General features: G+C 39.8%; 1 protein-coding gene across 12 annotated transcripts in view; it reads left to right on the top strand.

Annotated features, from left to right (window-relative positions):
* ZNF385B (zinc finger protein 385B) overlaps positions 1-25,657 on the top strand; it is a 305,083-nt gene that overhangs the window by 263,216 nt on the left and 16,210 nt on the right. For all 12 annotated transcript variants that reach the window (XM_084643003.1, XM_084643011.1, XM_084643008.1 and 9 more), the window contains one exon: positions 7,436-7,598. In XM_084643003.1, the coding sequence (XP_084499129.1) occupies positions 7,436-7,598 (163 nt within the window). The remainder of the gene's footprint in view (positions 1-7,435; positions 7,599-25,657) is intronic.

Here is a 25,657-nt window from a genome sequence, read left to right as displayed (position 1 = left end):
TCTGAACTGAAGTATTTGCTTCTTCCAGTTCGTTTTCAATGGATATCTCTCTGATTGATCCAAGTGTAGCTTCCATTGCTGGACAGAGATCTACTACTGTTGTAACAGATGCCTGGATGGCATTGTTTAATGACCCAAGTGGTTTCAATAGTAGAATGGTGATTGTCTTCTCTGAACTTAGTAGCAAAAGTAGTCCACCAGCCTCACTACTTAGATCTGTCCCATCTGGTAGATACTTTCCAAAGCCAATAATAATGGTTTCAGTAATTTTGAGACAACAGCCAAGGATCGCTCATGAGAAAGCCATCGGGTTTTCCCAAATTGGACGAATTTGAACTTCATCCAGCATTTTTAAAGCCTCATTAAGTACTTCTAAAATTGGCTTTGACAATGACTTGCTTATAAGACTTTCTGCAAGTTGATGCAGTCCACAGGATTGGTGTTTTGCTGCCTTTCCCCATAGATTGTCAGCACTGGCTTTGCTGATCGGTCTGGCAAACCAAGCTCCCTCACTTTTACTATATAAATCCTTGGTATGCTCACATCTTGAATACTGCATTCAGTTCTGGTCACCCCATCTCAAAAAAGTTGAAAAAGGTACAGAAAAGGGCAACTAAAATGATTAGGGGTATGGAACAGCTTCCATATGAGGAGAGATTTAAAAGACTGGTACTTTCAAGCTTGGAAAATAGACTACTAAGGGGGGATATGATAGAGGTCTATAAAATCTTGACTGGTGTGGAGAAAGTGAATAAGTTCCTTCACAGAACACAAGAACTAGGGATCACTCAATTAAATTAATAGGCAGCAGGTTTAAAACAAACAAAAGGAAGTACTTCTTCACGCAATACACAGTCAACCTGTGGAACTTTTTGCCAGGGGATATTGTGAAGGCCAAAACTAGAACAGGGCTCAAAAAAGAAGTAGATAAGTTCATGGAGGATATGTCCATCAATGGCTATTAGCCAGGATGGGCAGGGATGCAACACCATGCTCTGAGAGCCTCTGCTTGCCAGAAGCTGGGAGTGGACAATGGGGGGGATGGATCATTCAATAATTGCCCTGTTCTATTATTTCCCTTTGAACCACCTGGCATTGGCCACTGTTGGAAGACAGAGTACTGGGCTAGATGGACCATTGGTCTGACCCAATATGGCCGTTCTTATGTAAAAATTAATTATAATGTAATAAAAATGTTTAGTACAGAAACTCCCAACACCAGCCAAAATTGATCACTTGGGCAACACAGCTCTGTCTGCTGGATACCTAGGCAGAGTAGGTGAGTTCATGTAAATACAGTCTGGTCCTGAAGCCTTCCCCCCCACCCCGGCTCATCACTAGCTATCAGGGGAGAGCTCATTCAGAACTTTGCTTATAAATCATGATTTGAAATGATAAGGTTGGCCAACATTGCCGAAACAACTGTGCCAAGGTTGTCAGAAAAAACAACAGCTGTGTGAAAAAGCTAGTCTCTGTTCATATTTTTCAAGCCTATAATACTTTTTCAGATACAAGTATTTTATCATACACTGTATATGCTTTTAAAATGTGTATTCATGTTTCAGTTTCAATTCAAATTTCCAACCAATGACTAAACTGGCAACACTACATGTAACTAGTTGACCATTGTGGGGGGTGCTGGAGGAATTCAGGAGGGGTTGTAGGGAAATCCCTAGTAGTGAGTGTTTGATTAACCTTGCTTTTGTGTGTGTAATATTGACATTTCTGGTATAGAATTTGCATGAATTAAATTAATTTGGCCCAAATTAACTATTGCCAAAAAAGTCTCTTCAGTTTACCCTTGAAATATTGTAGCGCTACTATATTTACTTTCAGTATTGTTTTATTTTCTATTGGGTTTTAATCTCTAAGTAGCAAATTATCTTTATGTTACTAATAAAACATAGGCTAATTTCACATTTGGCTTTTTTAACCTTGTATGCAAATTTCTTTTATATTTTCTGCAAAAATGGAAATAAATGTAATATCTCATAACTCAATGAAAAATTAATACTTGGAAGTCTAGTGGGCTAATTTAAAAGACACTCAGAATGTTAGAATTATATATGTAATCACTGCTAGCATGCCTGTATTACATTTTAGTGTTTGTTAATTAGAATTGAGATTATGAAAGCATACAATACAAAGAAGTTTGCTCTTAAAGTGACTTTTGTACGAAAGATCTTCTCAAAGTAGGAGGCAACGGGGTAATAAACAGAGACAAATCAATGACCCCTTGTTGGACCTGAAGTTGCAAAACAGCCATCATTTCCCCCTGCTTGCAGGGCTCAGGGAAAGTCCACAGAGTATTGCTTCTTGTAATATAACAATGCTTTGTATCAATATTACAGCCCACCTACCAAAGAAAAATAGAAGTAAATGAAACATGCAGGCATAGGATCAGAAATATTTTAAAGACTTATTTAAAGGATAGTGGATCAAATTCTGCCTCCCACTGCACCTGTGCATTTCCTTTGGAATTGCTGTCCCTAGTGACAGTGAATCTGTCTTAGTGACAATAAAATAAATAAAATTGTGTTAAAAAATTAACACCTGTTTTTAATTCCCTCACTATGTAGGATAATCCTTGGGTAAAATGCTAACAGTTAACAATTTACTATTAGGTTTCAGAGTAGCAGCCATCTTAGTCTGTATTTACTATTAGTAACAAAGTAATTATAACCACTGTATGGATTTTTCTTTATCATCTGGTACTGCTGCTGGTATATGCTAATAAGGTGTAAGGATATACAGTTTTGAAAATATAAGGTCATCTAAAACTGTAACTAAAATTTGCAATGTTTTATGTGTTATGCATCTCCAGTGACTTTACAATGAGTTTCAAACTAAAATGAAATATAACACCAAGATATTATAAATGGTATCTTGTATTATAAGTCCTTGCTAATAATTACTCCCTGTAGAAAATAGTGGTTCAAAATGAATATTAGTCAAAAATACCGGTTTTGATTCACCTAGATTCCATAAATTCACCCCCAAATTAGCACTCAGGCTGGGATTTTCAAAGGAGTATAATGGAGTTAGGTTCCTTAAGGCTTCATAGAAAAGCCCAGCCTCAAATTGCAGTTGGCAAATAATTGCAAAGCTATTAAATTCTATATGTTAAACAATTGGATCATTTCTAGTGCTTTTACTAAATATAATTATCTGTGGCAGCTTTTGTATGCTACAAGCTGTTGTCTCCTTTTGCCAAGTTTTTGACTCTGTAGAGTAATTTCAGCATTGAAATATATGCTATGGAAATGAAATGCTTGTTAGCTGAGAAGTTGTATTATAGCTAAAAGTATATACTTAAAATGACCTTTACCTTTAAAAATTGTACTACGTTGCCTACTTTTGATTATCATTAATTTAAATGTTTTTTATTCCAGGATGGCACAATTGTGAAAATGCTGAACCATACGAATATTCATTATGATTTTCCCTTACAATTCGGATGCAGCCTAATTTAATCCTATGAAAGTTAATTTGTTTCACATAAGGCTAGTTCTTGTATTCTGTATACACCTTGTTGGGAGTTTTTCTGGCATAAATGTTGTGTGATTGAGTCTATATTTTGTACATTTTCTCTGTAAGATAAACAATGCCAAATATTAGTAATACATTTGCAAGGGACAAAATATTGTCTTATAATCTATTGTTTTATAATCTTTATCGATATGAAGACTTCAAGATTTAGAAGTGTTATTGGTCCTTGGCCTTACACTAGCTAACATTTATTTTTTTTATCAATGACCTGGAAGAACACTTAAAATCATTACTGCTGAAGTTTACAGATGACACAAAGATTAGAGGAGTGGTAAATAGTGAAGAGGACAAGTCACTGATACAAATCAATCTGGATCACTTGGTAAACTGGGCACAAGCCAACCAAATGCATTTCAGTACAGCTAAATATAAAGCCATGCATCCAGGAACAAAAAGTGCCGGCCATACTTACCGGACAGGGAACTCTATCTTGGGAAGCAGTGATTCTGAAGAAAACTTGGGGTGATGGTGGATAATCAGCTGTACATGAGGTCTGTGTGATGCTGTGGTCAAAAGGATTAATATGGCCCTGGATACATAAATAGGGGAATCTTTAGTAGGAATATGAATATATTTTTATTTAGTACTAGTGTGACCATTACTGGAATGCTGTGTCCATTTGTGGTGTCCATGCTTCAAGAAGGATGTTGAATAACTGGAGAGAGTTCAGAGATAAGCCATGAAAATGAGGGAGAGATTCCAGGAGCTCATCTTATTTAGCTTAACAAAGTGAAGGTTAAGGGGTGTCTAGATCAGTCTTTAAGTACCTACATGGGGAATAGAAATTTGATAGTAGAGGACTCTTCAATCTGGTGGACAAAAGTATAATAAAAGCCAATAGCCGATAACTGAAGCTAGACAAATTCTGACTGAAAATAAGGTGTAAATTAATCAGTGGTACAATTTATCCAGCATCGTGTGGGATTCTCCATCACTAGTAACTTTTAAATCCAGATCCGATGCTTTTCTAAAAGATATGTTCTAATTCAAGCAGAAATATTTTTTGGAAGTCGAATGGCCTGAGTTACATAAGAGATCAGAGTAGATGATCACAATGATTCCATCTGGCCTTCTAAACTATGAATTTGTGATCTTGTGTGATAATACATGGATATAATTACCATCTAGTGGAAATCAGAAGTGAAATACTATGGCTGAGCTACCCGGCAGAATTCAGTGAAGGCTTTGCAAATATTTATAAACAGCTTACATTAGTTTTAATTCTATCTGGACTTGTTTGTTTTCAACAGGTCTCTTGTACAATAGATGACGATTGAATGAAGTGAATCAAAAACAGTAGTATGATGTTGCAGGTACTTTCATTGCAAATATCAGCAGAAAGGCTTATTAGCAATGTACTGATGTAGTAAACCTCTCTCTTTGGTGCCCCTATGTTTCTTTATGGTGTAGATTTTGGCCTCAGGCAGCACATGCTCTTGTCACCAGAACATGTATGCATTGAGCATAATTGTAGTTAAAATATTTAAGGGGACACCATCAACTTGAAAATCATATTTGAATCTGAAAATTTGGTGGTGGTTTCCCCCCAGCTAGCCCTAAAGACCCTTTCTAAACCTAAATAGGGGAGTAGAAAAACCCTTTGAAAATTAAGATTTTTTTTTAAATCAGTATATACTATTTAAAGGGTGCTTTATCAGAAAGCTGAATTTTTGAAATTAGTTTCAAAAAATTCAAGTTAAGTGTCCCTTTAAATACTGTATGTAAAGTAGTGATTATGCTGTACAGTTAGCTGTTGCTCTATAATCTTTGCATTGTGTTTTATTATATGTTAATACTGCAGATGTTTTGAAGTCTAGAGTAGTTGCATCACAACTAATTGTTAGACTCTGTACTGTAAATATTGTACCCACTATTTTAATATTAGGTTGTTAGTTTTTTGGAAAGGTTTGCAGGCTACAGTTAGCCTCGTATTTCTTATTGCTGAACACTTGCTTAGCAAAACTTTTTCAGAAGTATACAGTCTGCTAGAACATGCAGTCTATTCTGTTCCTTTAGAGCAGAAAGCATTTACTTTTATTTTACAGTACATGTGCTCACCTATGAAGCTGCAATATACACCAGTATAAGTACTTCATCTCACCTAAGTGGCTATTTTAGCTGCATGCTTTAGTGATTTTAATGGTGTCAATAATTTTCATGAAGACTTTAGTGAACACAGATTTGTGTGCGTTCTCTTGTCTGTTTCACTTGTTCCTACTGTTTGCTTACATTCCACCTTCATGGTAAGGCTCTGTGATTACATGCTGTGCCAATGGTGACTGTACTGTGGTGCCTAGTTACATTGAGCCCTCGTACAATTGCCCTCTTTATAGCAACGCTGCTTTATAACACCTAAAGTGTTTGGATCCCAAAGTCAATATTCATAAAGCATGTGTCGTTTGTTTCATGGTTTCCTTCATTTAACATAGTGAGCAAAATGCAGTAGTCCTAATCCAATGATAGAGAGATGTGTTAACAATGTACATTTGCATGAAAACAGTAAATGTTTCTTGTGCTGATATTTACATGTGGGGCACTGAGATGTGGTCATCTCTGTGTCAGTATGGAAAACATGATTGCTCCCAACGTTTTAGTTTGAATTAAATCACAATATTAACTTAAATAGTTAATATGTGTCCTTCAATAGTGGCACCTATTTAACAGAAGTTTCAAATCTTTAAAAGGATGATATTTACAAATAGATACTCTCATTAGTAATGCAAAGCTATTGCTAAAATACTATTTAAATGTATGTTAAAACAGCTTATGGATTGTGTATAAATATAAGATATTTCAGCAATTTTCTATTCTATAAAGGCTGTTAATGAAATTAGTGTTTTGGAAGTCAGCTTTGTGTTTAAAAAACCATAGCTTAAAATTTTCAAACTTGGGGGTCTAAATAAGTGACCTGATTTTTATAGGTGGTTGGTATATACGATCGATGGGAGCAATGGGTGCTCAGAACCTCTGAAAATCAGTACACTTATGCAGGTGCCTAACTTTAGGCATGAAACTTTGAAAACTTTGCCCTTAGTTTCTATGAATAACTTTGTGACAAAAGTCTAACGTACACCAAATGTTATTTTACACTACTAATTTTCTACAGAACTGTGTAGTATAAATTTTATAACATTTTAGAAAAGAAGCTAATAAGAAGTACAACCTTTTCCAGGGTGTCCTGTCCTTCATATTCCAACATTTTAAGGCTTTGGAAAGAGCTCTACAAGACTACTGATAAAATATAACATAACTTGGTAACCATTTTATGCATTTCGTATATTTCATTTGGGGCTATTAAAGTTTATAGCTTATATGTTTCTTTTTTTTTCATCCCTTCCCCCTTGATCTAATAGTGAAGTCATAATCTTATTAATGCCCATTTCAATTGCTATTAGTGTAATGATGCAAATACTTTATAACTCTTGTACTAGGTCAAGGAGGAGAAAAACGGATTATTTAATCCTGTTACAGCATAGAGTACATCTTTCTAACGATAAGCAATAAAGATTAGGGAACAGCACATGAAAATTAAATAGAAGTTTTCGAAATTGGATGTGTTTACATTTACATAGAGGTTTAAATCTTTCATGGGTATGACAGTAAGGAATTAGATAAGCAGCTGTCAATTCTAATATACACTTGAAACCTCATGTTCCAAGGTGCTGAAAATACATACTCTTCATTAAAATCTCCGTCAAAATGCAAGTCTTCCCCTCTGAATACATAAAATACATTAACCTTTGGAAAGTAATTAACAAGGTGCTACTAAAGTTTGTCAGGTGGAATAATATGGTGCCTATTATTGAAAGTATCATTTTTTCTATATTATCATCCATTGTGTTATATGGAAGTACAAAAAATGAGCCTGATTTGTTCTCCTTTGTAGAGCCAGGCCGAGGCCCACTACAAAGGAAGTAAACATGCCAAGAAGGTCAAAGCACTAGAGGCAACGAAAAATAAACCAAAAGCTGGTTCTTCCAAGGACAGCGCAAAGGCTAACACAAGCTGCTCCACCACGCCAGTCACAGCCAACATCTCTGACAAATCAGGTCAATGACAATTTTTGTTCTCTACATTCTTTTGCTTTCCTTTTTTGTGTTTGTGTGAGAGTCTGACTGAGTGTTAGTGGTCTGTGACTTGTTTTTGTAAACTGCTAATATGCTTTACTATACAGGAATGACTGTATTTGATATTCAGTACCAAAACATCTGTAACACACATGAAACATTCCCTATATCACAGTACTAAGGCTTAATTTCAAATAACGTTTATAAGATTCTCGTGTGGAATTTATATTTACAAAATATGGAACATGTTGTACTAATGCCATCTAAACTTGTGATTGTGAATTGATTAGAATTGCTCCATTCAGCTTCCATTGAAGTCATTGTGTGTATCTTGAGGGCAAAAGTTGTCTCCAGGAAACTCCCTTTCTCAAAAAGGGGAGGCCTGCTCAAACCAAATGAGGATAGTTATGGCTATGAAAATCTCCTTCAACAAATACACGGGAGCCTTGTAGCATAGATTTTTTTTTAATGGCTTCCACAACCTCATGTAAGCTTCCACGTTATTTGTTCTTCTGTTCCTTCTGGTAATCTCAGAAATATTGTTAACCCTAGTGTGTGTGAGTTATTGTTTCAGTTTTGCTCTGTTCCCTCTGTGATATGTTGCTGAATAAAGCAGAAATGTTTCCTGAACTTTCTGGCACAGTGTGAAATACTACTATAATCCTTATCCAGTAGAAAGCAGCCACTTTTGGTTTCCCAGGCTATGAAATGAAATAGACTCTGAGAGGTTTGCTGCTTCCTTCGTGACCACTGTTTATCACCCTTTTCCCAGGAGCTGAGCTTTGACACAAATGCCAAAAGGAGAATGACATTAGAAAATGTTTTAATGTGGAAGTGACTAATTCCCATGCTAATGGCCATTTAGGGCTCAATCCTGCACTCTTTACGCAGGCAAAACTCTCATGGATTGGGCCTTTAGCCTAAAAAGGTTGAGGTTCCGTTTGGTTTACCTAATCCACCTACATTTTAGTTTTGTGTGAAACAATATAAACCCAGGTAGCACCTTCCAATAAATAAAACCAAGATTTTATAAAACAATAAAAGAGATGGCAGACACACAGTAATGGTCAATAGAACTAAAATAAGAGAAGAGTGAGTGAGAGAATCGAGAGGCATCTTCAGGACATGTTCTAAAATTAGACAATGAAAGAGAGAATTTAATTGTGAAAGGTATGTGAAAATGCTAAGATATTTTTAAAGAACTCTAACTTTGTGGATCTTGCAATGGAAAATATCTCATATTATCTCCTTGAATGTAAACTAAAAAACAAACAAACCCCTAAAACTGAATCTACTGTTTAGCTTGAAAATTTCAAGTGAAAATAGCCTGTCACTCCATTTCTACTGCCACTTGTCCGGGTTCTACTGTCACACATGTTTCACTGTAGAAGCCTGTGGTTGCAACTTTATTAAACTTGAAGCAAATCTGGGGTTACCCAGCAAATTTTAATCCCAGCAATGACAATTAAATCAAAGAGTAGACTCCCCTGTAGGCCAAAACAAGGGTCCAAATAATGGGAGTTGGAATCTCCTTCATTATACCACAAGACCAGTCCTTCTGCTGGCAGATGGGGCCCACCAGTAGAGAGATGTTTTGTGTAGTGCTTGAGCCAGACCACAAGCCTGTCTCAGGCATACTTGCCTCATGCCATTTGCCTTTACCCTACTTGTTCTCTAATCCATGCCTAGTTTTAGAAAGGGGTTAAAACAACCTAATGCCACTAGAAGGGACTCCAGCCCACAAAGTTGCTACCGTATCATTATTTATTTGTTAACGTGAACTAAAAAAAATATCCCAGATATCTTTTAGCTTCACATTAGTGCAGGTGTTTCGAGCACTCAAAATAAATCACAATGGCAGATCAGTGAACTGCTGCCTTACCAGCTAAGAACAAATGGGCCCAAAAGGTGCAGGTCCCTATGGAGGAGACAGAGTCATAACTCCCTGACCTTGCTTTGCTGAACTTGGCAACTAAGATCCTAGTGGGGAGCTGGGAATCTGTTTGAAGCAGTGGATTCTACAAGTGTATTTTCAATTACCATATCACCATCTAATTCCAGAGCTATTGAGTCAGAGATGGAGTACTTGTGGCACCTTAGAGACTAACCAATTTATTTGAGCATAAGCTTTCGTGAGCTACAGCTCACTTCATCGGATGCATTCAGTGGAAAATACAGTGGGGAGATTTATATACATAGAGAACATGAAACAATGAGTGTTACCATACACACTGTAATGAGAGTGATCACTTAAGGTGAGCTGTTACCAGCAGGAGAGTGGGGGGAAAAACCTTTTGTTGTGATAATCAAGGTGGGCCATTTCCAGCAGTTGACAAGAACGTCTGAGGAACAGTGGAGGGTGGAGGGGGGGAATAAATATGGGGAAATAGTTTACTTTGTGTAATGACCCATCCACTCCGAGTCTCTATTTAAGCCTAAATTAATTGTATCCAGTTTGCAAATTAATTCCAATTCAGCAGTCTCTCATTGGAGTCTGTTTTTGACGTTTTTTTGTTGAAGAATTGCAACTTTTAGGTCTGTAATCGAGTGACCAAAGAGATTGAAGTGTTCTCCAACTGGTTTTTGAATGTTATAATTCTTGATGTCTGATTTGTGTCCATTTGTTCTTTTACGTAGAGACTGTCCAGTTTGACCAATGTACATAGCAGAGGGGCATTGAAACAACTCTGACATCACAATCAAAAAGGCTGACAAAGGAGGTGCTGTCGTCATCATGAATAGGTTGGAATATGAACAAAGAGGCTGCTAGGCAACTCTCCAACACCACTTTCTACAAGCCATTAGCCTCTGATCCCACTGAGAATTACCAAAAGAAACTACACCATTTGCTCAAAAAACTCCCTGAAAAAGCACAAGAACAAATCTGCACAGACACACCCCTGGAACCCCGACCTGGGGTATTCTATCTGCTACCCAAGATCCATAAACGTGGAAATCCTGGACGCCCCATCCTCTCAGGCATTGGCATCCTGACAGCAGGATTGTCTGGCTATGTAGACTCCCTCCTGAGGCCCTACGCTACCAGCACTCCCAGCTATCTTCGAGACACCACTGACTTCCTGAGGAAACTACAATCCATCGGTGATCTTCCTGAAAACACAATCTTGGCCACTATGGATGTAGAAGCCCTCTACACCAACATTCCACACAAAGATGGACTACAAGCCGTCAGGAACAGTATCCCCGATAATGTCATGACAAACCTGGTGGCTGAACTTTGTGACTTTGTCCTCACCCATAACTGTTTCACATTTGGGGACAATGTATACCTTCAAATCAGCGGCACTGCTATGGGTACCGGCATGGCCCCACAGTATGCCAACATTTTTATGGCTGACTTCGAACGACGCTTCCTCAGCTCTCGTCCCCTAATGCCCCTACTCTACTTGCGCTACATTGATGACATCTTCATCATCTGGACCCATGGAAAAGCAGCCCTTGAGGAATTCCACCATGATTTCAACAATTTCCATCCCACCATCAACCTCAGCCTGGACCAGTCCACACAGGAGATCCACTTCCTGGACACTATGGTGCTAATAAGCGATGGTCACATAAACACCGCCCTATACCGGAAACCTACTGACCGCTATTCCTACCTACATGCCTCCAGCTTTTATCCAGACCACACTACACGATCCATTATCTACAGCCAAGCTCTACGATACAATCGCATTTGCTCCAACCCCTCAGACAGAGACAAACACTACAAGATCTCTATCAAGCATTCTTACAACTACAATACCCACCTGCTGAAGTGAAGAAACAGATTGACAGAGCCAGAAGAGTACCCAGAAGTCACCACCTACAGGACAGGCCCAACAAAGAAAATAACAGAACGCCACTAGCCATCACCTTCAGCCCCCAACTAAAACCTCTCCAGCACATCATCAAGGATCTACAACCTATCCTGAAGGACGACCCATCACTCTCACAGATCTTGGGAGACAGGCCAGTCCTTGCTTACAGACAGCCCCCCAACCTGAAGCAAATACTCACCAGCAACCACACAACAGAACCACTAACCCAAGAACCTATCCTTGCAACAAAGCCTTTTGCCAACTGTGTCCACATATCTATTCAGGGGACACCATCATAGGGCCTAATCACATCAGCCACACTATCAGAGGCTCGTTCACCTGCACATCTACCAATGTGATATATGTTATCATGTGCCAGCAGTGCCCCTCTGCCATGTACATTGGTCAGACTGGACAGTCTCTACGTAAAAGAATAAATGGACATGTCATAAATATAAAGGGAAGGGTAAACCCCTTTGAAATCCCTCCTGGCCAGGGGAAAGCTCCTCTCACCTGTAAAGGGTTAAGAAGCTAAAGGTAACCTCACAGGCACCTGACCAAAATGACCAATGAGGAGACAAGATACTTTCTTGGAGGGAGAGAAACAAAGGGTCTGTGTGTCTGTCTATAGTCTGTCTTTGTCGGGGATAGACCAGGAATGGAGTCTTAGAACTTTTAGTAAGTAATCTAGCTAGGTATGTGTTAGATTATGATTTCTTTAAATGGCTGAGAAAAGAATTGTGCTGAATAGAGTAACTATTTCTGTCTGTGTATCTTTTTTTGTAACTTAAGGTTTTGCCTAGAGGGGTTCTCTATGTTTTTGAATCTAATTACCCTGTAAGATATCTACCATCCTGATTTTACAGGGGGGATTTCTTTATTTCTATTTACTTCTATTTTTATTAAAAGTCTTCTTGTAAGAAAACTGAATGCTTTTTCATTGTTCTCAGATCCAAGGGTTTGGGTCTGTGGTCACCTATGCAAATTGGTGAGGCTTTTTATCCAACATTTCCCAGGAAAGGGGGGGTGCAAGTGTTGGGAGGATTGTTCATTGTTCTTAAGATCCAAGGGTCTGGGTCTGTAGTCACCTAGGCAAATTGGTGAGGCTTTTTACCAAACCTTGTCCAGGAAGTGGGGTGCAAGGAAGTATTTGGGAAGTATTTTGGGGAGAAAGACGCATCCAAACAGCTCTTTCCCAGTAACCAGTATTAGTTTGGTGGTGGTAGCGGCCAATCCAAGGACGACGGGTGGAATATTTTGTACCTTGGGGAAGTTTTGACCTAAGCTGGTAAAGATAAGCTTAGGAGGTTTTTTCATGCAGGTCCCCACATCTGTACCCTAGAGTTCAGAGTGGGGGAGGAACCTTGACAGGACACAAATCAGACATTAAGAATTATAACATTCAAAAACCAATTGGAGAACATTTCAATCTCTTTCGTCACTCGATTACAGACCTAAAAGTTGCAATTCTTCAACAAAAAAACTTCAAAAACAGACTCCAATGAGAGACTGCTGAATTGGAATTAATTTGCAAACTGGATACAATTAACTTAGGCTTGAATAGAGACTGGGAGTGGATGGGTCATTACACAAAGTAAACTATTTCCCCATGTTTATTCCCCCCCTCTACCCCCCACTGTTCTTCAGACGTTCTTGTCAACTGCTGGAAATGGCCCACCTTGATTATTACTACAAAAGGTGTTTTCCCCCCGCTCTCCTGCTGGTAATAGCTCACCTTAAGTGATCACTCTCGTTACAGTAAAAAGAAAAGGAGTACTTGTGGCACCTTAGAGACTAACCAATTTATTTGAGCATAAGCTTTCGTGAGCTACAGCTCACTTCATCGGATGCATAAAGTGGAAAATACAGTGAGGAGATTTATATACACACAGACCATGCAAAAATGGATGTTTACCAGACACATTGTAAGGAGAGTGATCACTTAAGATGAGCTATTACCAGCAGGAGAGTGGGGTGGGGGGAAAGAAAACCTTTTGAGGTGATAATCAAGGTGGGCCATTTCCTGGAAATGTATTATGGAATTATTAAATGTATTATTCCAGGAAATGGCCCACCTTGATTATCACTTCAAAAGGTTTTCTGCCCTGCCCCCCGCCCCCCGCACTCTCCTGCTGGTAATAGCTCATCTTAAGTGATCACTCTTCTTACAATGTGTTTGGTAAACATCCATTTTTGCATGGTCTGTGTGTATATAAATCTCCTCACTGTATTTTCCACTTCATGCATCCGATGAAGTGAGCTGTAGCTCACGAAAGCTTATGCTCAAATAAATTGGTTAGTCTCTAAGGTGCCACAAGTACTCCTTTTCTTTTTGCGAATACAGACTAACACGGCTGCTACTCTGAAATGAGTCAGAGATGGAGTGGGAAAATGCAAGGGAAGTTTTATTAGATTACTGTCTAAAAAACCAGATAATGCTATATATTAGATGTGATTTTGTAAAACTGTAGTTGAAAAAATATATATGTAAGAGTGGGTTTTACCTTATTGTATGTTTGCTGCAACAGAAAGAATCATTTACATTGCCTTTGAGAATTTGGAGAATGATAGATTTTTTTTCTTTACTCTTAATATTTCAGCATATCTTTCTGCCTCTGAGGGATGGGTTCTTTTTAATATCTGTATTATGGGTAAATTTATTTTAGTTGGTCTTAAAGATTTCTATTGTGGGACGCTTAGCTTGCATCTGTATTTTTGTTTTTCTTTAACTGTGTTTCTCTTGTTTTGTGAATCTTTAAGTTCTCTTTGCTCATCTTTGGTTCTCTGTCTTTTTTTGGACCCAAACTTTTTTTGTAATTTTTCTACCATTGCTGTATCAGTGCAGTTCCGCTTGTGGTAACATAGCATGGATGGGGAATGTTTATGTAGGCTGACCACTGGCTTTTACCACTGTCATCTACATGTGCTCTGAACAGGGTAAGAAACTTTGGTAGTAGGTTGCCAATGACCTGTTTACATTAGTGCTTATGTGATGGTCACCATCTTGGCCTACACAATGGGGATTGAACCGGGGACATCCAGAGCTGAAAGAGCTAGCTTGAGCTAAAGAGCCAAACACTCTCGCTAGGAAGACTCTCAAGCGCCATGCATCAGGCATTGGGAAGGACATGAAGCACTCACTCGCCAGTAGGTTATGCTTGTGATGGTGTGACCACAACCATAGGAGAAATTTTAGTGTATGTCTCTCTCTCTCTCTCTCTCTCTCTCAAAGGCCAAAGCCAAATTCACCCAAGTCCTTATTGTTCAAACATTTTGAACGGTCTTCAGGAGAACTTGGTTACTGCAGGTAAATATGATTTCTGGCAGATGTAAGGGGCTGAATTTGGACCTTGAGAATGATGCTACTTTTTGAATCTATTGCTGTGAGAAGCAACAATCTCCTCTTGTGGTGTTAATAGGATAGTGTGACTCAGAAATAAGCTACTGTATTCACTGTTCATTAACCACCATATTAAAAGACAATATTATGCCTCAGTGAAGCTTCTTTGGCTTTGTGTAGCCAGAATACAAGAACAGTGGTTATTGGCAGATTATATTCCACAGGTTTGGAGTTCTAGCTGAATCATACTTTGGTGTGGTACTTACTTTTGAGCCTCCAACTCTCCTCTGTTTAGGAATATCTCTGCAATATTTGTGTGTCCTTTTCTCTGACCTGTATCTTGTCCTTATTACCCTGCTTCCATTTTTCTTGATCTTTGTATGTTTAGCTGTTGAAGTGTTACTGTTAATTTTGTTGTTTTAGTCAGGGGTTCTCACAACAACTCTCACTGGTGGCCTCAGAGTGCGGCCACCGATGCTCACTGGTGGCCGCACTGACACTTTTTCTAAAATATTTAATTAATTTTAGGAAAAAGAATTAAATATACACATCCAAATCAGTAAAAAGAACAGGAGGACTTGTGGCACCTTCGAGACTAACAAATTTATTAGAGCACAAGCTTTCAGTGTAATTTATATTTGAAGGGTTTTTTGGCAGATTCAGTAGTAAAAATAACGCTGCCTCTCCCTTCGGGAGGGATATTTGTATATTTCTTAATATCACAGCACACTTAGTAGCTACCTGGGAGGCTAGGAAAGGTGATATTAACAAACATACAAGTATCACTTTTCACAGGTAACTAGTAACTCTGCTGTGAAAAGTGATACTTGCATGTTTGTTAATATCACTTTTCTCAGCAAGCCCCAGGACCTCTTAAGCCCTGGATGGGGGCGGGGACGAAAGGGGGAGGCAGCAGGGGCCAGAGGTAATGGTGGGGTGGATGCAGGACCAAGGGATGCAGCGGGGGCCCCAGGCAATGTGCGGGGAGAGATGCGGGGCTGTGGGAGGCAGCGGGGATGGGTGATGAGTCTCACTGTTGCGTGGCCAGAGCCAGGGCCTGGTGTCTGCTGCCATAGGGCCAGGGCTCAGTGCCCGTGGCCAGAGCATGGAACTGGGGACAGGAACTGCGTGGCTGAAGCCAGGGATCGGCGCTGGGTGCTGGAGCCAGGAGTCAGCGCTCGCTGCTGTGCAGCCAGAGCCAGGGGTTGGCATCCGGGGCTAGCTCCCTCCACCATGTGGCTGGAGCCCAGGAACAGAGGTGTGGGTTGGCACCTGCTGCTGTGCAGCTGGGCATGGCATCAGTGCCAGGAGCTGGGGCTGTGCTGCCGGAGCTGAGGGTTGGCACCTGCTGCTGAGCAGCTGGAGCAGGGGATCAGGGCCGGGGGCTAGAGCCACACGTCCGGAACTGGGGGCCAGACACCGACTGAAGCTCCACAGCTGGGGCTAGATGTCAGCACCAGCTGCCCCGCGGCCAGGCCCAGGGGTTGGAGCCCACTGCCATGTAGCTGGGGCTGGGGTCATCGGCACCTGGGGCCAGTGCCCGCCACTGCGCGGCTGGAGTCCAGGACTGGAGTTGGGAGCCCAGCACCTGCTACCATGCAGCTGGAACCACGGGCCGGAGGCTGAAGACCTGCAGCTGAAGGTTAGGTCCTTGTGGCTGGAGCTGGGGGGCCACACAGCTAGGCTCCTGAAGTCCCGGTGCAGGGCAGCGCATCCAGGAGCAAAAAGGAGGAAGTGGGAGGGGCCAATGCTTTTCTCCCCCTTAGCCCCAGTCGCTGCCCAGAAGGCTGTTGTGGCCACACAAAAACCCCTGGTGGCCGCATTTGAGAAACATTCTAGATCATTAGGGTTATGAAATTAGTCGTTCACTGTATAACTTCTTGTTAATTCCCTTTTCCCCGCAAGTATTAATTTGTGGAAGAATTGATCCTTTTAAGGAACATTAGCAGGAGTTTGTGATATCATAGTTTGAGATATTATGTATGGAGAAAGGGCCACATGGCTGATAGTTTTTAATGACACTGATAAGATGGAGGGGGCACACACGGGTCCCTTGTTCAAACCTGTGGCCCTGTGAAGATGAATCTGAGTCATTTTTGTTTTTAAGGTAAGTTTCTAGCTTTTTTCCTGAAATAACCAATATAAATCAATGTCAACAAATAGTGAGGGTTGAAAGACCCAGCAACTGGATTCCACTTCTGTGGAAGGAGGCGGGGGAGGGAAGACCTAAACATTGCCCTGTTCTGCCACGCCACGTACACTTTTTATGAAAAAGCAGACCGGTAAGTGTGAGGTGTAACCCACAGAATCACCTCACTAACCCTGTCTAAAAATCATCAGCCTGGATCTGTGCTGAGTGGCTGGTGGACATGAAACAGATAAATTTGTGGAGAGAGTTGTTTTGCAGGTCTGCCCCCAAATGCTAACGCTCAACTCTCTTTGAGGTTGCCACTTCTGTGGGCTCTAACTCAGCAAGGAACTTAAATGTGTGACTACTCGTGTGTTTAACGTTAAGCAGAGGCTTAAAGACCTTGATAAATCAGAGTCTTAGCTACTGAACCATGGGCTAAGCCTAATATTGCTCCAGTGATGGCTGCTGCAGGGCGTCCACTCCTTGTGCATGCTGCACCAGAGCAGCTGTGTGTGCACGGGCGATGCACTGCGTAGTACCCATAATCCCCATCATGTTCACAGCTCCAACAGCATGCACAAAGGAGAAAGAGAGGAGAAGCCTCTGCAGCCCACGTCTTTCCCTGACGGTGCCTGTTGCCCAGACTTGATGTTTGAAAAAATGGGAAGGAATCAGGGGCCCTGTTTTCCACATCGATGGGAGGATTTCTTGAACCCCATCCTGCCCCACTGTGCACATGCACCAACCACCCAGGCAAGCCAAGTCGTCTAATACAGTAGCAGTTCTAGAGAAATTCCACTTCTACTCTGTAGCCTGTGTTGAGGATTCCTTTCACTTACCTCTCCCTCTGGTAACAGTCGGACTCCACGAGGATAACTATAGGTGCAAGAGTAATTCTTTGCAGAATTGGGGCCCCCACTGTAGTTTGTAAAGTGATGAAAGTTGCTATATAGATGTAAAATATCAGCACCAGTGGAATGAATCCCCCTGAGACAGGGCAGGGGATAGCAACCAGCATGCAATACAGTGATTTTTTTTTTTAAATATAGCTTTGAGAATGCAATAGAATACTGTATAGGAGAAACAGTCCTTTCTCCAAGTGCTCTCAAGCCAGCATAGCCTGGATACTACAGTGATGAGAGCCTTACGAATGCATACAATAATAATAATGAACCTGTTTACTTATCAAATAAAAAAGGATTCTTTCATCACACTTCTAAATGAAAACAAATATAGTTCAAAATGGAGGGACATGAAATTGGAATATCATCTTTTTTGTATTCTGAAGTCAGACAATAAATGCAAATGCTTTAAACTACATAGAAGGGTTGGAAATGGACTTCAGAATATAAAGGTAGGGTCTTTTGCTCCAATTGATCCATGAAGTGTATGATCCAGTCCCGACGGTGTCAGTGGGAGCTGTGTTTGAGGGATGATATATTTAGGCATTTCAAATTTAGTCCTAATTCAGTTCATAAGGATCTCCTGATGTGTATATACTGTCTCCTATTAGAGTATGTACCTTTTGGGATTTGATGTCTTTGGACATTTTGACTGTGAAACACTCCTCTTTGTTCAAGAAAACCACATTCTGGCCCCTGCTAATATTGATTTGTTCTGTGTCAGTGTCTGAAAGCAACCTTAAAGCCAGTTTCAGTGGCTACCTGGTGGTTTTGGTGGACTAAGGGAAATTCTGGGCAGTATAGAGCCATCAGGCCGTGGACAGCAGGAAGGCGGACCTGTCTCTGGAGAGCTATTACAATTTGGTTATTCCTGACCACCAGACTGGCCCTTTAAAGGTTGTTGTAGTCAGTACTACTTTACAGCAGCCTTCAGGTTGCTCTGCCTTGCTCCTTCAGACAGGACTGGCAACCCAAGGATCAGAGAACCCCTTCCCTCCTCCTCCGCCCCATGCTCTACCAGGTGTAGAAGGCTCTTGCCTTCAGTGTTTGCTTTAGTGCAGACTCTGCAATATAGGTAATTGTGACAACAATGGCGAATATTCTTTCTTTACCACCTTTTCTAAGTAGTAGAACTCAACATGCTGAGGCACATTTCCTCAAGAAATCATGATGTGACGGGATCTTTCCAGTTTCTCAGTTACTGATCCTATTTCTTCATCAACTAGGAATGATGTGTGATGTTCTGCGACAGGCCTCAATTCACATTCCACAAGTCCATCATCAAGTCACTCCCTAATAGTGTCACTTCTATTGCTGCTTTAAAAATAATCTTTCTGCCAAAGGTAAACATGTAACACTTCCCAGATGCTTCTTGGTGCTTTTAAAATCGATTATCCAAACAAAATCCTTTCATTTCACCTGAATGTTTACCTCCTTTCATAATTTCCCACTCATTTTAAAGACAGTAGCTGCATAATTATCAATATTTAGGGGGCTTTTTTTGCCAGTGATTATTCTCCATACAACCTAGTGAATTTGGGGAAAATAAGGCTTCTGCGGTTGGACATAATTAGAAATGCTCTGGTAAATTCTCGGTTATTTCTTGTATGGCTAGCATTAGTTACCACGGCCTCAAAGGGCAGGTAGTTGCCTAGGTATTCATTCTTTAAGAATTTTCTCTCCTATTAATTAAACATCATCCAAACCTTAAATTCTAAGCTACTTAGATTGTGGTATAGTATCAGTATATGTCTTTTAGTTCTGTGTGTGTACAGCACCTAGCGCAATGGAGTCCTGGTCTTTGACTGGGAATCCTAGGCACCACGGTAATACAAATAATAAAAAATAATGTTGATGATGGAACATTGTGTGAAAAGTTCAGTAATCTCAGCACCAGCAAAACCAATGTGAGAAACAAAGTGGGTGAGGTAATATCTTTTATTGGACCGACTTCTGTTGGTGAGAGGGACAAGCTTTCAAGCCACCCAGAGCTCTTCTTTGGGTCTGGGAAAGGTACTCCAAGTGTCTCAGCTAAATGCAAAATGGAACAGATTGTTAAGCATAAGTAGTTAGCACATATTCTAACAGGTTTCAGAGTAGCAGCCATGTTAGTCTGTATTCGCAAAAAGAAAAGGAGTACTTGTGGCACCTTGGAGACTAACAAATTTATTTGAGCATAAGCTTTTGTGAGCTACAGCTCACTTCATCGGATGCATTCAGTGGCCAAATAAATTTGTTAGTCTCTAAGGTGCCACAAGTACTCCTTTTCTTTTTGCACATATTCTAAGTGACCATTCAAAGTAGTATCATGAAAGTGGTGAATCCAATAGAAGAGAGATAGCCGAAGCCACGTAGATCCTCTGGGCAAATGACAGTGACTTTTCTTGAGACCTGCTGCTGTGCTCAGATACTGTTCTGCTGCATGCAGAATAAATCTCTGCAGGCCTGAAGTCTTAAACTCCACCTGTCCTGCAGGAAGTGGGGTTGTGTGATTCTGTAAAATAGGAACTCATTACTCTGTGAGCTTATGCTCAAATAAATCCGTTAGTCTCTAAGGTGCCACAAGTACTCCTTTTCTTTTTGTGTATACAGACTAACATGGCTGCTACTCTGAAACCTGTCATTACTCTGTGAGATTCACCCCATGGAGCAGGAAATTCTCTGTAGCACAGGTTGAATGTTAAGGCTCCTAGGACCTTATCCAGCAAAGCACTTAACCTTGTGTTTAACTGGATGTATGAATAGTCCCACTGATGTCCTGCTTCCTTGACCATTGGCCTTTGCTGACAACGTTGGCAGCATCCACAACGTGAAAGAGGGGGAATGTAATTTGAGAGGAAAAAGACAAAGAAAAGTAGGGGCACCAGATGGGGAGACTGAGATGATTTCCGGGTAGAACAACACACATAGACTTCTTAACAGTGGGAAGATGAAAAGCCTGAAATTTTCATGCCTCACACTGCTGCCTCTGGTCTCATGTCTGCTATTTGAAAAATAAAGTATTTTTGTCTTAAAATCAGGAAATAATATATCCCTTACTGTAAGAGAAACTGTCTGGGTACAGTGCTGGGCCACAATCTGGAACAGCCCTTAAGCACTTGTTTAACTTTGAGCACATGATTAGTCTCACTGAAGGAGATGCTTTCTTCAGCTGGGACTGCCCTAACCAAAATGGGAAGTGTGTGCGTCGTTCTTTCCCCAGCTACTGCAGAACAGACTTGCAGTTGGCTCTAAAGTGCTATTTTATGGAATACAGTGGATTAATAGTTGCATCAATGCTATGCATGGGTGTGCATGGTCATAATAGCAATGTCAGTGTTCATGGTGTACAGTAAAAGATATTATCAATGACATGTACAGCACAGACTTTGCTCCCATAGGGAGAGACTTTGAAAAGACTTCACGAAAGCTTATGCTCAAATAAATTTGTTAGTCTCTAAGGTGCCACAAGTACTCCTTTTCATTTTATGAATTTGGTAGGCATTTTCAAAGAAACTATTTATATATAGAATCTGTCAACAGCTTTGTTGGGTTGCCTGCCAACACAGCTTTTCTTGTCCATTGTGGTGTGGGTGTGGGTGTTAAATATCCTCTCTCTGCGGGTTTGCCAGAAATTCCATTTTCTCAACTTTATTGTAGGCAAATATACTGAGTAAGAATAACAAAAACTGATTGAAAACAATCCAAAAAATGTACTTACAATTTATTGAAATGGTAAAGTATATTATAGTCATGAGAAATAATGTTAATTAATAAAATAGTCATGGTGTCTGTATACCACACTAGTGTCGGTTTATTATTGCTGTGGGGGGGAGGGTGTATGTTTATGACAGTGCTTGAATATTTAAATAAGAAAGCAGTACGGAAAATAGAAATGGGGAAAAGAGGTGTATAAGAAGAAAGAGGGTAGTGGATAAGTAAAAGGATAAATGTCTGGGAAGAATGGTGATCTAGACATAACACGAAAGGTGAAATTTATGGGCTAAGATCTTGTGGAAGATCCCAAAAGGAAGAGAATTCATGCAGGATGTTTCTTCTTAAAAATTCTCTATGATGAATGAGGATATCATTTGCTCCTGTTTGGGCAGAATCAATTTAATCCCCTATATAAGCAAGACAAGTTTTAAAATTTAAGAAATTCAAGTCAATGGGACTTGTCTCTGCTCCTAGCAGGGCTGTAATTGGCCATTTGAAATGAAGGGTTTGGGCCTTTCCGTTAGAATAGGACTAGCGCTTCTAATACTGGTCTTCTAAAATAATCCTGGAAGAAGAGTAACTTCATCTATACCTAATAGGGACAGTCTGGGCAAAGTTGAGGGGGGAAATTTAGTAGAAGCAAGAGAAGTAAGGTTACACCCTTGGTGCCAAGGCAGTTAGTTTCATCACATCACCAGAGTGTAAGTAATAGAGATGCCAGAGTGCTAATACCTCCAATAGTCTGGAGTCTAAGCTGAGTAGAATTTTGCCCATGGCCAATATTAGTTCTGCCACAGTGAAGGCTGTGCTGAGATGTGCGCTTGAAACAGGTTTAAAATTCCTCTCTTTCACACTTCAAAAATTGAATTTAGTCTCCAAATTTCAAATGGCCCAGGTGCTGTGTGGGTGCTTTGTGCCACACTGCTGGCACATTTTTGGCTGTAAAAGTGACTTAGCTGCCAACAGAAGTATTCTCCTAGCAAAGAGGGATCCTATAGTTGCACAAAGTCAGTATAGCAACTACTCTCCAAATACCACCCCCCACACCATGTTTTTGTTTGTTTTAGCCAATGTTCATTTTTATTACCACATTTAATCACTTTAAAACATTTGAAACGAACCCACAGATATAAATGGGTTAGTAGTTGCTGGGAGTGGAAAGTTGGTTTCGGAAGTGGGGCCATTTACAGCTGTATATGGAATCTGTGGAGACCATAAAAAAAGTAAAGTTTAGGTTGCTGACACGCAAACAGATCAAATGCAAAGCTTTTTATTATCACTCCAGTTTTAATTCTGCAACTGCTTGTAAAACTACCTTATAGTATTTGTGAGTGTGAAATGTATTCTGTTCCTTATAGCCTTAAAGCTGTAAATACAAGCAATAAAGTTGCTCATTATTTCCAGATAAAGAAAATATATTTGCTGCCCATCAGCTTATTTGAAATGCAGTTTGTGGGGTCAAATCCTGATGTCCTTACTCAGTACTTACAGTACTCAGGCAAAACTGCCCCTGAAGTCAATGAGAATACACAATTACATGTGTCATTTAACTGAAATGAAGATGAGTGTTTCACAGTTGACTTCAGGGGCGGTTTTGCCTGAGCAAGTACTGAGTAAGGAGCTCAGATACAGCCCCATGTGAATATACTTGCATGCAAAATGCCAATTCATCATCTTTCATACATTTATTTAGACACCCAGGGGGTTTTTTATTAAGTTTCCAGTCATTTTAGTAGCCACGGATTAGAATTTTAGGATTAGTTTTGCCCAAAATGCAAGTAAAACATGTTTTCCAGTCAAATGTTTCAGATTCAAAGATGCAGATAACATTATTTTTATTGTTTAGCAGAAGAACCAAAGCATCTTTAAACAGAAGTGAAAGATACCTAGATATAATACAAAAAGTTTGCTGTATTCTTTTAATATTTTTTCTAAACATTCCTACAACACTGTATGCTTGAACAGACACATGCAATACTGCAAAAAATTTCCCGTCCAATACCTATAAAATGCATATGACCAAATTTGCAAGAGGAATATAAAATATTGGCAAAATAATAAATATCTGATGTCAGTGGAAGATAGATTAAACAAACCAATACATTTACTTTTGCCCAGATGTGAGCTGCATACTGCAATGAAAAATTTTACAATACTGTGTACAGTATTTCCAGCTTGTCCAATCTATATTATAATTTCCCAAGCCTGGCCTAGATTTTCAGCTGCAGCCAGTATACATCAGTACAGTTGAGGAAGGTGAGAGGCAAAGGTAGTTTTTAAGTTTTACTCAGCTACCCACACCAGCAAAGGATCCTGAGAACACAGACACCCCCGACCTTCAGACTTTACACCAGGAATGCTCCTTATACCAATGGCTGGCTGTGGTATTCCCTCCTTTGGGCAGATCCACCATATTTTCTGCAGCTTTGAAGTGTTGTCAGAGTAGGGACATGAATCTGGCTTAATGTGTGTTAATTTCCATTGAAAGTCTTCCAAACCTATTTTGCTCTGGATGAGGTATGCCACTGGAAAGCCAGAGACCTATGGTTGTGCATTAAGCTCTTGGATTGGCTTGTTGTTTTTGTGTTTGTTTTAGTAAGTGAACTGGTTTCTTTTCTGGTGTGAACTGACATTGCTCCATAGAAGTCAACAGAGCAATGTCAGTTTACACCAGCTGAGAATCTGGCCTTCTGTATGTAAATTTGCATGTGATAGATGAAGTCTGAGATTAGATTCCATTGAAAATAAATCCTTATAACTACAACAGTAACAAGCTTTTTGTCAGAGATTCAGTCTTCAGCAAATAATCCTTTTGATACTAGTAACTAGGAAAAGTTTATAGTCTCACAGAAGCTTGCAGATTGTGCTAAGTAAGTCTGAAACAGGCATTGTATTGATTTGGTGATGGAGAGGGAAAGGTGTGATGGGACACTGCGGCCTGTAGCCTGCCTTCAACAAACAGAATAATAGAATGGTATTGTTACATCCTCGGTCTGCTGCATCCTAGTTCTACTCACGCACCTCAGAAAACCACTACTACACTTAGCACAATAGGCACACTGCTCAGGAGAAGCCCAGGATTAAAATATAATGGGTCAAGATAGTGCAGTAGCAGAGCTGCATGTGGCTATTTGTACATTTCCTGACTCTAGCCAGTCCATTTTCATTAGTACAAAACTCACCCAAACTTTTGAACATAAATATTTGAGTGCATACGTATATTTTGATTAGTTAAAAATAATTTGAAATCCTGAAAACAAGCCAAATTCTTTATAAGAAAGTAGCCCAAGGACTTGGAATGCAGAATCAGAAATAAAATGTCATAGAAATTAACAAGTGTCAACATTGTCACTGTACCGGATCCAAACAGATAACACTTCTGGAAATGAGAGTTCATCTCAGCAACTTTAGGAGTAGTGGTGTGGTTAATCAAATAATCAGTCTAGTTACAGAGCACTCCCAATTTTTCAGAGATGTCCAAATATTCTCTCTTGTAGCCACATCATCTCTAAAATAAGTATTTAGTTTATTTCACTCTACAGAGATCTTTGAGATTAAATACTGTACATTTTCTAGCTTCTATTTGCTACTTTTTTTAAAGCAAAATTGTTGTCCTTAGACTATGCAGACAAAAATAACCTTTTAATTAAATAAAATCTGGCTGCTTGTTTGTTTCAGAGTAGTATGTTGAAGAAAAATATTTAGAAACATGAAAGGTAGCCAAGATGTTAGGAAACATTACATCATCCTGATTTGCATACAGGTTTGTAATGTTATTTTTCCAGTGCAGAGCCCTACAGGCCCCTCTCTCACTCCTCACTACACTGTACAACTGGTTAGGTTGTAGGTATGCTGACTACATCCACTAGTTGCTCAACATTCAGAAAATAGAGAGAGCAGAAAGTAATTATTTCAGAATCCCTTATGAAAACTGGCTAACTCTTGTCTTACTGAGTGCCAAGAAGAGTAATGTAGTTCTGCTTTTTTTGTTCCTTTTTTGGTTTGTTTTTGAACGATATTGAGATGTAAGAAGGATGCTTATGAATGCAGTAAAGAATGTAACTATTAATGACTTAATTGCTTTCTTACTCCTGCCTAATTCATTATGGAGACAAGGTGGGTGAGGTAATATCTTTTATTGGACTAACTTC

Source organism: Lepidochelys olivacea (genome assembly GCF_965140295.1).
Source record: "Lepidochelys olivacea isolate rLepOli2 genome assembly, chromosome: 11".
NCBI classification, from domain to species: domain Eukaryota; kingdom Metazoa; phylum Chordata; order Testudines; family Cheloniidae; genus Lepidochelys; species Lepidochelys olivacea.
This window is presented reverse-complemented; position numbering and strand designations above follow the sequence as displayed.